Consider the following 17,934-nt stretch of genomic DNA (forward strand, 5'->3'; position numbering starts at 1 on the left):
TGCTCCACCTGCTTGGGACCCTTACTGTCACCCCAGGGCAAACGCTTTGCTTGAATCCAATTCCATTTTTATCTCATTATTTTGGAAAAGTACCTAAATTACAAGTCACTGGTGAAGAGGATACATTTATTTGGAGGGGATGATGTATCACATGTTTTCACCAGCTCTGGTTTTCAGCCGGCTACAATACATGGTAACCATTCAGTTTAACTCCTCTGGGGATGCAAACTGTGCATGAATGGAAGCGTAAGCTGTTCATATGCTGACCGTGGATGAAGAAGGCGGAAACTTTGATCTGCAGTTGTACCGACCCGGGCTCTGCAGTTCACCAATGCATCTCACTGGCGGGATCCTTCAAATGTCACTCCTGCATTCTTATTATCACACACACAAAAACACACAAACATACACTCACTCATTACTCATTGCAGTAAAGGTTAAACTACCAAATGAGTATGACCGATGACATTGTTCATCACTCATCTCTGGCAATATGTGTGTGTGTGTGTGTGTGTGTGTGTGTGTGTGTGTGTGTGTGTGTGTGTGTGTGTGTGTGTGTGTGTGAATGCACTTATTTCTAGCCAATCCGCCATATGTGACATGTTCTGGATTGTTGCTAAGAGACAAACATGCCGAAGGGCATGTAGGAGGAGACTGCATGTTGTCACCCGCATCAGAACACACACAAACACACACACACACACACACACACACACACACACACACACACACACACACACACACACACACACACACAAATCTGCAATATCAAACTTGGAGTGACTGATTTAAGACATTCAGTTTAATTATAAACCTTATCGTACTTTGGATTATTGTCGTGCTGGAATCACAGTTTTGATCAATATCATCTGTTGAGCAAAAATGCCAAATATTTGCCGCCTCCAGCTTTCAAAATATAAGGATTTTCTGCTTTAATCATGAAATTAAAAATGGAAATTAAAGGTCCAGTGTGTAAGATTTAGGGGCCTTATTCACAGAATATGGCAGAAATTTAATATAATATGCATAACAATGTTTTAATTAGTGTATAATCAGCTGAAAATAATAATTGTTGTGTATTAGTTACCTTAGAGTGAGCCGTTTATATCTTCCATGAAGTCTGCCATGTTGAACCACCTATATACAAAGTAACTACCATCAGATAAATGTAGTGGAGTAAAAAGTACAATATTTCCCTTTGAAGTAGAGTGGTAAAGTAGCATAGTCCTTAAATTTGTACTTAACTACTGTACTTGACTAAATATAATAGTCTAATATATTCTGCCACTGCATTTACTGTTGTCAGCTTTCATTTATACACCACAAACCCACATCTTCATTCTTCAACATCAGTTTGTTTATATTAAGTAATATGTTATTAATCTTGTGACCAAAAATATGTGTCATACCTTCACATATCAAACTGCTAACACTATTTTTCCTTTAATTATTCCTCTAAAATCATAATTTCACTGCCTAATTTACCTTGACTGTAACCTTGTTTATGCTCTTCATTGTCAACAGTTAATGAAAATGTCCTTTTTGACCCAGTTTAAGGGACATAACAAATTAACTTACAATTTTTTTTATCTAAACCAGCTCACTGTAGGAGCAAAAGAAGGTCAGTTTTTATAATAAATTTTTTTAAAGAACAGTGATGACACAAGTAACAGATATTGGGCTGAAATTGAAACATGAATTTGTCCCAAAGTACTTCTTGTGGTGGAAAAGCAATAATAATATGGTGCAGTTATGTTCCTCAAACAGGTTCAGATGCTCCAGATGTGACACAAGGTTTTCAGTTCTGATGAGAACAGATGGGCACAAAACAGACCACACACCCACAGACACACACATTTGCACAGCCATGAGCCCAGGGTCCCATTTTGCTCCGTGCAGCTATTTGTCAAGAGAGCACACAATAAAGGAGACGTTCCTAATTGGAAAACATTCTGCTGTGAGTAATTCATCTGAATCATCAACACAGACAGTCAAAAACAAAAACACACCATGCATCTCTCATACGGATTTTCAAATTTGTTTGCAGGAGAGTGTCTATGTGTGTGTTTTGAATTTCTAACGCTTTGCCTGTGCATGTTTATGTGGGTGTTTTCCTGCTTTCTCCATGTCTGTATTATGAGATTTAATATTTGTGTGAGTGTGTGAACATTACCAACTCGCCTCATTCCTCAGCGACTGAAAGAGGCTCTTTGTCTATTGTACTACAGGACAATGTGTATTGTAAGAGACAGAATCAGATTTCTGCCCAAGCATGTGTGTGTGTGTGTGTGTGTGTGTGTGTGTGTGTGTGTGTGTGTGTGTGTGTGTGTGTGTGTGTGTGTGTGTGCCAGGACAGAGCATGTTGTGACTGAGTGTTTTTTGTGACAGCGCAGGTGAGTATGAGAATGTCTCTGGCTGATATTTTTGTGTGTGTGTGTGTGTGTGTGTGTGTGTGTGTGTGTGTGTGTGTGCATGTTTAGCTGGCAGCACAATCTGTCTCCCTGCTGTTCTAATCCACTCATTTACCTGAGTTTCTCCCATGAGGGGCCTGGAGTACCGCCAACACACACACACACACACACACACACACACACACACACACACACACACACACACACACACACACACACACCTACATACATGCATATGAAAGTGTTAAAGCAACTGTGAAGTCCGACTGAAACACAGATGTTTGAAGCGTTGCTTCACTTGAGTGAAGCAACGTTTCAAACATCTGTGTTTGAGTGTGTGTGTTTGTGTGCGTGTGTGTAAGGTAACAGTATTCACATTTGTGCAAAGCTGTGGGTGGGTGGGGTGAAATTCATAAATCTTTCCGTTCTAAACAACAACAAAACAGCCATAACTAATGCAAGATTTTGTGCAATCATGAGACTAAAAACAGAACCAGAAATGACTTCCACAAATCTTGACTCAGACTGTAAAATTTATGGACTTGTTTATTTATGGAGATATTTTTAAACTAGATTTCTCAAAATGATTGCAAAGGCCTGAACTTGTTTTGGTTGGTTTAATTGATCTTTTCAGACACTTAAAGTCACTCAAATGTGGCCTCATTGCTTGTAAAACTAGATTAATGAAGTACTGTATTTCCCATGTTCAAGATTATTGTCATTCCTATAATACATACTTTATTTTGGATGATAGATCTGTAAAGCTGTAAATCTCCATTGTAAAACTTTAAAGTGTGTCACACAAGAGGAAAAATACAACCAACAATAATAAAAGGAAAGGGAAAAGGTAGATAAATTATACTGGACCAGACTGAAAATAAAATATACTAAAAGGAAACTGTTTAAACTGTTTAAAGAAATAAAGAGAAGTCAAGCAAAATTACACAATTTAGTATAACCAATAAACTACCAGATTAAAGGTCCAGTGTTTAACATTTAGAATGATCTATTGGCAGAAATTATATATTAATATTAATAAAATTCATAGGTATGTTGTCATTAGTGTATAATCACCTCAATATAGAAATTGTTTTTGTAACACATTTTCATCTACAGATGTTGACATGTTTTCTACAGCAGCCCAGAACAGACAAACCATAACTGGCTCTAGATAGGGCCGTTCCCATAATGTGTGTTTCACAGCCACCGTAGTTTCTCCTTCGTGCTTTAAAGGTTGAAGTGAGTGAGATGCAATTTGTAACTCTGCAAACTGCTAGATGCCACTAAATCCTACACTGAACCCTCAAAACTAGTTTGCACATGAGCAGAAAAGTCGTAACTGATAGCTAAAAACAATGGATAAATGGTTGAAAAGTCCAGCTGTGGTAGAGGTATGAACACAAAGTTGATCAAACCTACATTATCGCATTAAAAAAGTTTTTTTAAAGAGTCCAAGTCTAAGTAGGTTATTCCAGGATCACAATGTCTATTATTAGTGTTAAAAAACATTCAGTTTAAAATCCATTCAAATTAACATATTTGAAACAGGGCGGGTGGTGTTGATAAAGTAGTACAGAAGTATCATCATATTTTTGCTTCTGCCTTTCTCAGGGGATGACACAGGTGATACATCCAGCGGTCGTAGTCCAGCAACGAAGGACATGACTCCTCCTCGTCCTCGTCGCCCCGTCCCCCCTCATCACCTCTCACCTCCACAGGTATACCTGTACCTATAGGTCACGGCTCCCCCTCCCTTCACATCCGTAGATTGTACTGCCTGGTCTGTTCTTATATAACTTTGAATCTTATTGCATATTCTCCGTCAGGTGGCTGTTCGAGGCTCAGCGCCCAACATGTTGTCCATTGAACCTTTGACCCTGGTGACCCTGCTGCTCCTACTGCTGTCACCATGGGAACACCGCTGATCGTGGAGAGATGATCCTTTAGACTGACAGAGACAAAAAGACTGAGAGACAACCACATATGTTTTGTGGTGAAGTTGAGTATGTGGAGTTTTCTGTAAGCACAAGTCAACCACTCTGATTGTTTTTGTTTTCGGGTGGAACCGGCTGGTGGGACAAAGTGTGGATTCATCACAGTTGCAGGTGCACAGTATGCATTATTCACCTGTACTGACCTCTTCATGTGTTTGTTTATTTGTATTTAACTCTGATAGGATAGATTGCACAGCACTACTGACTTTTTTGAAGAGAGATGTAAATACAAATATATATATATTATATATTTATATGAAGAATTTCTATAGATAACAATGGCTTGATGTGTAAATAGAGACTAATATAGGACAGAGCAGACTGACTTGGATGTTAAAGGGTTGTTTGGTTTAGTTTGACCTTTACATTATGTATCCCCCACAGAGATTAAAATCCATGACAGCTAAAGTTCAACCTGGAGGCCTTCACTGTAGCAACAGTGTGCAGAAGGCAAACTTGTGAGGACTTATTAATGTTGAAGGGAACGAAGCGCAGAGAGCTAAACATAGGCTGGAAAAGGACATTAAGACTGTTTCTCAAAGGGCACAACAACCAGTTATGTGATACTTCAGAGCATTTACAGATGGCCATGCAGCATAATGAAGAATTTGACAGTTTGGCCTGTCAGCCTGTGCAGACTGAAGCCAATACGCCACTTTTTTCCCCCCACACAAGTATGCTCTTTGTTCATGCAAGCTGGGGAATTTTCTTTTTTTTAATTTATGCGGGGAGTATGCTGAGAGTTTTAATTGTGTGAGACTTATTCAAAATTCAAATTCCTTTAACAGCCGAGATCTCTCCCGAAAAATGGTGTCCTTTGTCATTTTTAGGCACACAATACCTTTTATAGTGTTGGTAGTTTCAGAAAATGTGACTATAAGATAATAAGACTTCTCAAGGGAGAGCTGTAACAGTTTCCATTTCAACATCAATTTCACTTGTAAGCTGTCACAACCATACTCAAAATAAAGCCCTGTTAAAAAAAGCCCTAAATATTAGCAAGCACCTAATACAAGGAAAGACTAAATATGAACAATGGGTAATATGAAATCTCATTATCGTGTGCAAACACTGAACTGTCACAGTGATTTCATAGGCTGGCTGGTCTCCAATTGTATTAATTAAAAACTGCAAGATAATACATAAGACATCCAATAAAATATTATATAGTTATAGCTTTTTCTAAGTCTGATACACGTGTTATCAGCTCGTCTCCGTATCCAGTAAAGAGGAGAGACGAAGCAACAAGAGGCTGATCAGAGTACAGCTGAGCCCAGATCCAAACATGTGAATTAAATGTAATTCATATTAATTAGGACTATCAAGTTCTCCTGGCTCTCTGTTGAGTCTCAAACCCCCCAAACTGCACACAACAGCAGAACAGACAACTGGAATACTGATTCAAATGGAACAAATGAACCAGCTGAAGGACACTGGGTACATTTCTCTCAGTGAGTGACCAGCTTTCTTCTCAGATCACCATTTCTGTTCCACATAGTCTTTTGACAATAGCAAAATTCCCATATAATGAATGTTCTTTCATCACCTGAGACCATTTATTTATGAAGGAACCTGAGTGACAGATGAGACAACATGAGAAATACCATTAAGAGCTGAAGCGTGCGAGTTATCTGGGCAGGGAGCCCAAATACCGTGTTAGCTAGCGGGATGCTTTTACAACATAATCTGTCAAACAAATGTCCTATTATTTGATTACTATTTAAACGTTATACCCAAATGAGATGAGATTTTGGATTCGAGCCAACCCCTCCATCTTTCATCGCCCTTGCTAGGTGACCTATATAAACACACCACCAACACACACACAAACACGTACAGAGACCCTAAACAGGATAAGTGAATAAATATAAAGGATGGATATGCGTCATTTTATTGTTTTCTCAACCTGGTGTAAGATCAGGGTGGGATATTGACAGCTATTTTAAACACATAAAAAAATATGTTTTCATATATTTGTCGTGAATGAAGTGTGAATCTCGTTGGTGCATATTTGTATACGAGAGGGAGCAATGTTATGTCAAGAATAGAAATTACTGTTTGATGTTCCTCTAGTGCTCTGTTGTCATAAAGGTTCTCAGCATGTGTGTTGAGGCACACTGGTGTGCCATGGAGCTGTGCTGTGTCGTTGTTATATAAAATCTTTGGTAATACTTCATAAAAAGGGTACAAGTAATATACTTAAGTAGTACTGAACTAATGCATGACTCATGATGGTTTAAAGCCTGAATTAATGCTGGATGTACATGAATTCCTGTTTTTCACCACTAAAAGATGATTAAGTTACTTCATCATCCAGTAATCTTGCATTAATTAATGAATTAAATCATCATGAGTTATGCATTATTTAAGTAATATTTAAGTATATGACTTGTACCCTTATTATAAATTGTTACCAAATCAATAAATGTACTTTAATTGAAGTTTAACAGCTCTTTTTGTTTAGAGATTCTAATTTGTTGTAATGTAGTAGTATGCAGGAACACAGGGGACTGTGGTTTCTCTCACCATACTCTGAGAACTGCTGCGTGCCAATTTAACAAACTAAACCGGTGACTCTCATGTGAGATGTAAATAAACCTACTGCACCATGTCCTGCTGCTCTGTTGTGTCATAATCTTCATCTTAATATCCTCAGTAATAAATTGTTTTCAGATATGAATTGTACTTCGTCTTTGTGTAGCAGTCTCCATGTAGAATGCATGTGGGAGCCACAAATATAACTGAAACCAGATGAAAGTAGCAAACAGGATTTAGAAATAAATAATTAATAATGTTTATTTACACATGGCTACCTACGTACAGAGTTTTCAATATGATTAAAATTTAAATCCTGAGTCATATTGTAACTGGGCACATTTATCCTGCAGATGAAAAATGTGGTTGTTGAATTTCATCCATCTCTCATAACATAAAATATAAACTTCATTTGGAAACATATTTGGGTTGTTTTTGTTTACCGTATCTGGGCTGCTAAAAAAGGTTTAAACAGAATGGAGTTTGGATCCTTAAGTGTACATATACATATATATATATATGGGAACACAGCTGCAGCTCTTTGGCCTCTGGCCCTTTGAGAGATTACTGTGATTGGATTGGCATGGTCAGGAAGTTGGCACAGATTACTTGGTTGGCACAGGAAGCTGCCAGGGGATGATGGGAAATAAAGACATCATTGAATGCAAATTGCCACAAAGAGGAAGACAGAGAGAGAGCGAGTGAGTATGAAGGGGAAAGACTGTGAGAAAGGGTGTTTCCATTCCTCATCCTGATGTTGGCACAATATAGTCCCACCCATATATTTTGTTTCTGTGTCCGAACGTTGTTTCAAGATGTCTTTAAATGCAACAGTTTTACTTTTTTATTCACTATTTTCGTTCATGGGAATCGTCTGTGTTCAATTACCTAGAAGTGAACTTTTCAAAAGTAAAAAAAGGACAAAGAGCCAGTACATCCTGCACATCCCTGAGCAGAACAAAGAGACAGAACAGAGGCAGCAGGCTGGATGAGAGGTGAAGAAGGTGAAAAGGAAACTAGGATGAGTCAGAGTTCATGACAGAAAGAGGGAGCGAGACAGGGGATTTGCAGGATGTTGTTTCAACAAGCTGGTGAGGTTGCTCCGCTGAATAACATCCTTCCTCTGTGCCAGCACTAATGAAATCAGAGATGTGATTATTTTAACCCTGTCCAAGGGTTATGAAGATCGAGGTCTGCGCATTTTAAATCATATTTATTCTCCTATCCTCGCCAATGTTTGCAGCCTTCAAGACACACATTGTATTAGATTACTGACTGTGTACATGTTGCAGCTCCACATGATTTTATAGCTGTTTTAGCTATAAAAATGTGACTAGAGGCTTTCTAAGTATTGAGAGCCATGTGGTTGTAAGGATCACCCAGGAAGAACACCTGCCCACCTTATAGACACAAAACAATGCAACTGGATTCATGATTGGATGTATAAGGCGCTATGGCCCAGGTCAAAATAGGTAATGCATGAATGCACTGGGCACTTCATAAATCTGGGTCCGTCTATCTGGAAAGGGACCTTTGAATTGTTCTGATTTGACCCAATCAAGTTCTATTGTTCCGTGCAGATACTGCTCTATAGTGAATAACTGCAACCTAAGAGTGAAGAACAACCTCTTTTCCCTCTCAGCAGTAAAATCTCCATCCAGAATCAGCCAGACTGACCAACATTGGATAGGATGCCTCTCTTAAGCCTCAGGTGTTCAGATCTTTCAGTTACTCACATTAGAGCAGTGGAAGTGAAAAGCCCATTGTTTTACTCATGCTTCTGGGTGTAAGATCCTTGAATATCAATGACTGCTGATGGAATATATATGGCAGTGATGTGGTGGCACTAGTCTAAATTTGGATTGGGTGTTTAGGACTCATTTAACCCTGAAAGCTGATCAACTTCACAGTGGTTGGCAGCCTCCTTATCCGCAGTCTCTAATAGCAACATAGAGCAGCTCTGCTGAAGCAATCAGGGATTAAGTGTCTTGCTGAAGGGCACTTCAACATCACTTTCTGTGTGAACAGAGAGCACTGAATCATCTAACTCACCATAATAAACCCTTATTATCCCAACCATTCCTTCAATGCTCTCAACTACTAATTGTTTCTGGTAAACCTGCCGTTTATTTTTCGCCACTTTAAGATAAAATATGTAACATTTCCACAAGAAAACACTAGACCTGTGTTATATATATTGTTGAGTTGTGTACTTGAACAAACCCAGAGAAATCTGTCATTTTATTCAGGTAACATTTCATGAATTGACATTTTATCCAGTTTTAAGGCACATTTCTGTGATACATCTTGGTCATCTTGAACTGTATAGTTTATCTATTGACAATATATACAATGGACAGAGCTTTTAAGGTCTGTGAAGTGAAGCCGACGAGGAAATGTCTTAAACCTGCATTTTATGTAGTTTACTGGCATTCAAAGGCCAGCAGGGGGCGCTCCATTGGCTGCAATAAAAAACAATAACATGCACTCTTATGGAGAAATAAGCCAACTTGTCACTTGATTTATGAGCTCAGTAAACTGTTTCCTAATGAGTTTATGGTCTCAGTCGCTAGTTTCATGTCTTCTTCCATAAAGTATGATGTTCATTTTCTAAATAATGGTCCAATTTAGAGTGAAACAGACCATAAAGCAGGGTAGGCTTTTGGGCGTGGCTACCTTGTCATTTTCAGTGAGTCCGTCCAGCACAAAACTCAGATCAAACTGTCAAACTAGGCCTTGCTGATTAAATAAGAATCAAGATTCTGTTAGTTTTTTGCCTATTTCTCACCTAAAAACGTTTCAGAAACATATTTCAGTGTGCCGTTTAACTGTAATATGAGCTCATGTGTGACCAGGCGAGCCACCATTGTTGTCTGCTACAGACAACTCACATTAGCAGCAGAGCTATCACATCATGATTGTTTTTGTGGCTTTCACAGTCTAGTAAGCTTTTATCAGGAAAGTAATGTACTGTGGAACGGTGCCATGCCTTTGTTTAGGCAGTCCATTATTTCAAAACCACAACAGTCCAAAAAAAAAGCCAATTTTTCTGTCAACCTGTTATTCTGAAGTAGATAGTTGGGATATGAGAATGGTAATTTTTTTTAAACTATTGTGGTTTCTGTATAATGGGCTGTTGGATCAATTCAAGCATGGCTTTCAGTGACCAGTGGAGCTCCATTGTTAAAAACTATTGATTTATACAGTGACAATGTTCATTCAGTGAACTCAGTTCAGTTTGGAGATTCTGTGTTTGTCCTTCTTGCTTGTTAATGTGGTTGAGAAATTTCAGTCTAGACCAAAGCATTGGGCCGACTGATGGACAGACAGAGCGATACATCAACGCTGCTAGCCTACCTAAGAAGTCTCAATCTTCTCCTTTTGTCTGTTCTCTCACATTTACACTGACTGACTTTGGCCTTTAGCGTTAACTTCACGCTGTTTTCAGGTTGAAGCAGGTCCACACTGACCTGGATGGCAGCCAGTTATTCACTCCCATGCCATTATGTCAATGTGTATTAGCTACGACTCAGAGATCTTATCTTGAATGACAGATAGTTTGGATGGAGGGTGGCAGGTAAGCTATTATTTCATCATCGTTCTTTCTGTGATTTATTGTTTAGATGTGTTTAAAGTATGTACTGAGTGTTAGTGTGTAGGTATGCTTTGTGATAGACACACAGTGAGTGTGTATTGTGTCTACAACAGCTTTCCACTGGAGTTTATCATTTCTTGGTTCAGTCCTGCTCCTGCAGACGCAACCAAGAATGACTGACATGAGTTTAAATCTGCAGAGAAGGAAATATCTGTCTTTCTGATTTACAGACTTGAAGGGAGACAGAAAAATACTACACTAAAACACTACAGGTCGTAGCAGGCTAAGCTGTTTTCATTATTTTTCTCCCTGACATCGTCATGCTCTGATGCATCACAAGCATTCGTTTGGAAATACTGAACACAATGATGTATCTGGGATGTACAGAGAGCGTATGCATGTGGAGAGCAAGTTGTAAAGGATGACGAACAGGGAATACACTGAAAAATGGTATTAACATATTAAAACTTTCTAGAGTGTGTGGGCTTTGTTGAGGGCAGGTGAAACATGGCAGGAACTTAAGACGATGAGAAAATAGAGGAAAAGAAGATCGAACTGGTTCAATCGTGTGTGTGTATCTGATCTGGCTTGATTAGCCTTATATTGTGTCTTAACCAAAGATCACAAAAACATGATAGAGACTTTAAAGGGAATGTTCTTGCTATGTCTGAGTATACCAAGATGGATTTATGTTGTTAGATAAGATAAGATAAGATAGACTTTATTGATCCCACACTGGGGATTTCACTTGCTACAGCAGCTCCAGGTACTACACAACAGATTAGAGTACACATTAAATAAAAAATAGGAAAAAAAACCCACAAGATATAATAAAAATGTTATGTATTTTATACAGATGTGATTGACATGGAATATGTTAGCTACAACTTAATAGTATGTCATTTGTACAAACAAGACTGGTTACCTAACTGACAACATTTAGACATCACCGACTCAGTCGCCTGGGCCGACACTGAAATCCTGCACAAATGTGGTGCCAAAAAGAAAGTTGAGACGACACTTGTGCTCATCCTTAGACAGTATCCACATTGTAACATGAATTAACGACCCAAATATTTGTCTGATATCAGTTCAAACCAGTTTCCAGTCATGTTTCAATATGACATTTAATATATCACAGCTTCAGTTTAGTGATGTTGACATGGAACTCGAGTTACCTTTTCCTTGAATGCATGGTGGAAGGCAGGTTCTCATCCGAATCCTGGCTGCATCAAGGAATTTCCAAAACAGAAGATGCCATTCTTCGCTCTCTCTGTTAACTGGTAATAAACAATGTCTTTCTCCCAGAGGGCTGAAGTGGCTGGTATGTGCCAATCTCTTTTTAACAAATTAATCCTAACAGCACTTTGCCTGCCAAGGCGATAAATCATTGGCTGGATTAACACTTGCCCTGACTTTACACTTAAGGTGTGTATGAAGCTGAGTGCTGTGTGTGTGTGTGTGTGTGTGTGTGTGTGTGTGTGTGTGTGTGTGTGTGTGTGTGTGTGTGTGTGTGTGTGTGTGTGTCTGGGTGGGGGGGTTATTTGAAAGTGTAGCTCTAATTTATCTTTTGAATGAGGTGGCGCATGAAGGTGTGTCCTTCGGGTTGACCTGAAGGTGTGGCTGACCCTCTTATTCTAAAATTAGACGGTCCAGACCAAAACAAATGGTGTGTTTGACCTGCAAGTTGTCCTCAAGCAGCCAACAAACACTGTACACAATTTTATTATAAAAGTTGTGCCAAACTTGTTGGACAACTGGGTAAAAAAAACATGCTAGGTTGGTCATAAACACAGATTATTTTCCAGTGAGTTCTCTGTAAAGAGCTGTGCTTCAACATGTTCAGGCTGCTGACGAGAACAAACAGAAGTTTATTAGCTGAAATGCTCGTATACCAGTGATTCATTTACCAAATACCAGTAAATACAGCGTTGTCATCTTAGTTCACCACAGGCCTTTATCAGGCATTTTCACACGCCACAGAAAGAAAACAACAATAAAAATTAACGATGACTGAATTCGGTGAAGCTGCTTCAGTTTTCACTTTCTTGGTATTTTTTCAAACTGATAAAAAAAAAATGTCCACTGTGGAATAAGTCTTATTAAGTGTTTAAAAAAGAAGGATACAGTAGTTGTGTCCTCCAAATTTCAGCAAAAGAAGGCACCATTTTTCAGCTGGAGGGAGGCTTTGTCAATCTATTATTTGGTCTTAAAATGACTTTGGAACATCCACTTTGTCTGTATTCCTTTTCACAATATGTGCTGACCCCTCCCACTCTGGCTGTTGCACCTTGTGTGCTTTGTCCCCTTCTTCTGTGCAGGAGACAGACAGAGTGGCCGGGGTTGTGGCTGGGGGGATGAGCCACACCTGAATTAAGTCCTACAGATTGCGGCCCCTGATTGCTACGCTATACAGGGAGCTCTCTCTTTCCTCCCAGCCAGCAGGTTTTTGGGTTTGGTTGTGTTCTGGGTTCATATGACTTTTATTTCCTACATCACTCTAGCTTACATCCATACACTCACTGATTTAAATATTTTTGTACTTATATAGTTTAATATTGATTAAAAGTTCATTAATTATCCGTGTGGTCTCCCTTGTTCTGTCTGGAGCCGGTTCATGACAGCAAAGGCTACACCCCAACAGTGAGGGTTTTGCAGTTCTTCGATTGTTTATTGGGTTCAGTGTACACTGCATGTCCAAAATTACATGGCTTCATTTCCAAGTCAACAGCAGTGAGATAACAGGAAATTAGGGAAGAAGGAGATGGGAGATTACACGCAACAAAAGGCTCCAGCAGGAGTCAAACCGGGGACATTGCTGTTTATGGTGAGTGCCCTAACTCCTAGGCTACTCCTTAGACACCTTACAGTACACCCATATGTTGTTGTTGATTATCTTATCCTTAAACCCTGGTTGTTAATATCCTGCTGTAACGTCTTCCACTCTTAATCTCAACAAGATTCTGTTGCCTTTTTTGAAGGGATTTGCAAAAAGAGCCGTTATGCTGATGTTTGCCGATAAGGCCTGGCATTGCATGCTTCCTGAAGGTGTTGGATGTGGTTGAGGTCAAGTTCTTCCACACAAAATAAACATATTTCTTCATGGATCTGACTTTATGCATCAGAGCACTGTCATATTTATACGCAAAAGGAACTTCCCCAAAACTGTTTGCCACAAAGTTGGTTACACCATGTTGTCATAAAACAGTATGATGTTGCATTAAATTGAACTATAAAGGCCTTTTCCAAACCATGAAAAACAGTCCCTGACAAGGGCGTCTGCATACATTTGACCATAAAATGTTTCAGTTTTGGAGTCCTGGGTGATGGGACTTTCCATGAACTGGTCATGTATGTTTCGTGAAGGAACAGTGGTGTTTTAATTTATCAAGTCAAAACCCAAAATCACAAATCACAATTTGCCTCAGGGGGCTTTACAATCTATACAACATTCAGCACCCTCTGTCCTTAGACCCCTTGATTTGGGTAAGTATGAACTCCCCAAAAACCCCTTTTTAACAGGGAAAACATGGAAGAAATCTCAGGAAAGCCACAGAGGAAGAATCTCTCTTCCAGGACGGACAGACATGCAATAGATGTTGAGCGTATAGCATTATGGTTCCTCAAAATCAAACAATATTCAGAGTTTCTGACAAGAATATTGTTAGAAAGAACAGAGCCTGAGGTACAGTTTTTAATCTTATTATTATCTGCTAATGTACAGCATGCATTATTATTAATTAGCATGTCTTAACCCTGAGTCTGACCTGTGCAGCATTAACAGTACTTACACTGTTACCTTCACTCCTTTCTGCCACATCCAATTTAAAAGTAATTACAGCATATTTAAACCATTGGTGATTCTAATTTCACCTACAATTGGATTTAATTTAAGCTGCATTTCTGAGTCAGATTTCAGGGCTGCCTGTGACCTTTCCTGGCCAGCCTTTGGACCCGGCACTGCTGCTGGGGAGGATGTAGGACGTGAAGATTGGACAGCGTTTGACAGCTCATCGGTCACGTCCACCAACCCTGCCAAATGGAGCCGGGGGAAGGCTCTGAATCCCTACCAGCCGCAGACCTGCCTGCAGCAATACATGGCGTGTCTATAGCTTTGTGTGTGTGTTTGTGTGAGTCAGGTTTTGTTTTCAAGAAGGCTCTTTTCTTTCATTTGCACGACCCATTTCATGTATTTAGTTGCAGAGGAAGATGTATCCTTGAACCTCAGATCCTGACCTCCATATCTTTATTTGACTGTAGCTTTGAAACTGACAATCTGAGGCTTGAAGAATCACTAGCATCTTTTAAATTTTCTCGAAACTTATCTTTTGAAAAAGACTTTTATTGATGGTACCCATGAAGTAAAGCAAGTAAAGTAGAGCAATATATATATTATATATTTAGTTTATTCATTCTTTTCATCATATTTTATTCTCTTTCATTCCTTTCATTTGCCTGATTTTATTCAGTTGCAGTGCTGAAATTATCCCACCTTTCTTTTGAAGATGCTCTATTTTAAAAAAAGGATATTATATATATTACAATTGAAAGAAAATGTGTGTCTAACGGAACAAAAGAGACATTATTTTTGAACTTCTCCTGATTTTCAACAGCGTGCTGTATTTTTTAAATCTATCTAATTTAAGCAAATAATCAGCAGGTTTTTGTGATTATTTTGTATTCATATTTCTTACATTTGGACACATTTGAGTTCTGACTGCAGACTAGTTGTTGGCAAACTTGTTCATGCAAAGAATACCAAAGATATTTAGGATTGAAAACATGGACTTGATTTCATTATCTGTGATTTATTATCATTTAAAGCCTTCATGTTGAGGATAATGAAACCAGTACAGTCTCTCATTGGGAACACTGTCACTCTCAATTAATGAGAATAAATACCGTACCGTTATGTAGGGGAACCCCTGGATTATCGTTCTTCTACGCTTTTTCCTACTGTCGGGGACCTGCGGGTGGCGCTGACACACACTCATATTCACACACACACACACACAAAGAGAGAGGGAAAGAGCGAGCATCAACACACTTCAGCACACTCCCTCAAACACACATTTCATTGTCCCAAAAAGCCTGGAAAAAATGGGGATTTACGGGACAGTTCTCCTGCAGTCTGAAACCTCATTTAAAATAACAGTTTCTTGCTCCTTTGTTGCCTTAAACCGGCTGATTTCCATAATCATGAACCGATAGTGTGAGCGTGATCTGCACCGGCTTTAACTGAGCGACACCTGCTCTCTCTCTCTCTCTCTCTCTCTCTCCCCCTCCTTTCCTCTCTCTTTTGTCTCTGACATCTCTGCAGCTCGTGGCCAGCAGCGCTGAAGAAGAGGAGGAGGAGGAGGAGCGGGGTGTACCTGACACCTACAGCCGCGCGTCGCAGCTCTCTTCTCCCTCAGAAACACCCAGCACTGCCCGCCGCGGGTGCCTTCTTTTGTCGCCTGGTCGTCCGTGTAGTTAACCGGAGCTCTCTGTGCAGTTTGACCGGGTGAACACTGCTTCAGCTGACAGACTCTCTTCCGAGAAAACTCTTCCAAATATTTTTTTTTTTGTTTAAAAAGCAACAAAACACAGAAGACAGTTATCTTCTGGGAGAGTTTGATTCACTCGGACCAGAAATACGCAGGATTGTCTGACCTATTGAGGGGACTACACTTGAGAAGATGCGGCTCCCGGTGCTTCTCTGTGTGTTGGTGTGTCTGTCTGCAGCACCGGGCCCGGTGACCGGGGCGGACAGGAGCTGCACCGACCTGCGGCAGTTCTACACCGGGAAAGGGTTCACTCTATCAGGGGTACCCCAGACTGAAATCTCTGGTGAGTTTTGGCAAAAAAAAAATTACAGAAAAGATCACAATTGCATGCACTTCACAGCACTCATTAGCCTTAAGTCATTTTTTTTATTATTATGATTTACATGAAACATGAAATAACTGTAGCCTATATAATAACAAATATCTTATGTTATATGTTATAAAGGCTATAGTGGTACGTCTCAATAATGACTTTTCTTCTCATCGCCTTATTCTGTGGGAAACAGTGTATAATGATTTACAGTGTGTGTGTTATCTATTTAATTATTAATTTAAAATATCCAAAGATTCTTCTTCAGAAGGATGCTTGGTTTGTGCACTGTGATTGGTTTAAATTTTAAGAAACCTGCACTTAAAGCTTGTTTAGTCAAGTTTTAAGTTGCATTGACTTGTTTTGTTGTTCCAAAAGGCAGGCGTGTTTGTATTAGGCTAAATCTCAGTTTATGTGTCTCATTGTGCAATATTCCACCTTCTCTATATGCTCGTGTTTTCCACTTACCTCACCGAGCAATGCACCCATCCTAACTCAAGTGTTTCCCAGTCTATAGACCCTCTGTATTATAGTCCTTTCTGGGGCATTTTCATTGTCTGCTGAGGGCAGGATTGCAGGTGGGTGTCAGCCATGTGTCTTGTGGAGCTATTATGGTCTATTCAGGGCATTTATGATTGTTTGTTGAGGTTTGTGCTGCAGGTGTGAACAGCTTTTAATATAAACTACAGAGGGGACATATAGATTTGCTTTCTGCTCGTGGTTGCTGTAACTCCATGTTGAACAGCAGCAATGTGTTCTGGGGCATTTTTTCATTGTCTGCTCTGCCCTGGACTGCAGGTGTGTGTGTGTGTGTGTGTGTGTGTGTGTGTGTGTGTGTGTGTGTGTGAGAGAGAGATGCTGAAATGGCCTGTTTTGTAATTTGCATAAACTAATAATTTAGGCTAGCCTGGGGCAATATCCAGTAACAAGTAGAGCTCAGCAAGCTCACAGCATAAGCCCGCTGTAACAAAGTTGAAACAGGGAAAAGAGTAAGATGTGGTTATTCTGTTCTTTTGTTTCATTCTGGTACCCTCTCCTGTCAGTCAGTCAGCCATCCGACCATTCAAGCAATCATGCATTTAATCAATCAGTCAATTAAACAGCCAGTCCACTAATCAATCAGCTCAACACTCAGTCAGTCAAGCAGTCAGTCAACCAGGCATCACGCATCAAAGTCTCTGTATCTCGTCTCTCTGGTCGCCACTCTTCACCAATACTGATTAATCTGTCTTGGCCTTGAGGAAAGTGCAGACTGAGGAACATGTGAAAGTGGTGATTGTGAAATTGAGTTGTTTTCCCCTTTAAGGCAATCATCTGTCGCTCTCTGTCTCTACCCAAAGATGCACAGAAGGCCTGGCAAAGGAGGGAAATGAAAGAGAGGCGAGATTGAGGTGTTCAGTGTGTGTACGATCTGAAGGTCATTTCATGGTGTGTCAATGAAAACAGTCCTGGGTGAGTTATTAATATTGGATGGCTGTGTGTGTCTATGTGTGTGTGTGTGTGTGTGTGTGTGTGTGTGTGTGTGTGTGTGTGTGTGTGTGTG

At 39.7% G+C, this 17,934-nt stretch overlaps 2 protein-coding genes across 3 annotated transcripts in view; both read left to right on the top strand.

Moving 5' to 3' along the window:
- LOC127350466 (glypican-5-like) overlaps positions 1-7,081 on the top strand; it is a 49,303-nt gene extending 42,222 nt beyond the window's left edge. For both annotated transcript variants that reach the window (XM_051377152.1, XM_051377151.1), the window contains 2 exons: positions 4,023-4,129; positions 4,238-7,081. In XM_051377152.1, the coding sequence (XP_051233112.1) occupies positions 4,023-4,129; positions 4,238-4,336 (206 nt within the window). In that variant the 3' untranslated portion in view covers positions 4,337-7,081. The remainder of the gene's footprint in view (positions 1-4,022; positions 4,130-4,237) is intronic.
- Positions 7,082-14,647: 7,566 nt separating this feature from the next.
- The window catches only part of LOC127350468 (glypican-1), a 41,382-nt gene continuing 38,095 nt past the window's right edge, over positions 14,648-17,934 (top strand). Inside the window, exons 1-2 of the mRNA XM_051377157.1 lie at positions 14,648-14,665; positions 15,856-16,364. Of these exons, the coding sequence (XP_051233117.1) occupies positions 16,214-16,364 (151 nt within the window). The 5' untranslated portion in view covers positions 14,648-14,665; positions 15,856-16,213. The remainder of the gene's footprint in view (positions 14,666-15,855; positions 16,365-17,934) is intronic.

This window comes from Dicentrarchus labrax, unplaced genomic scaffold (assembly GCF_905237075.1).
Source record: "Dicentrarchus labrax unplaced genomic scaffold, dlabrax2021, whole genome shotgun sequence".
Taxonomy (NCBI): Eukaryota; Metazoa; Chordata; class Actinopteri; family Moronidae; genus Dicentrarchus; species Dicentrarchus labrax.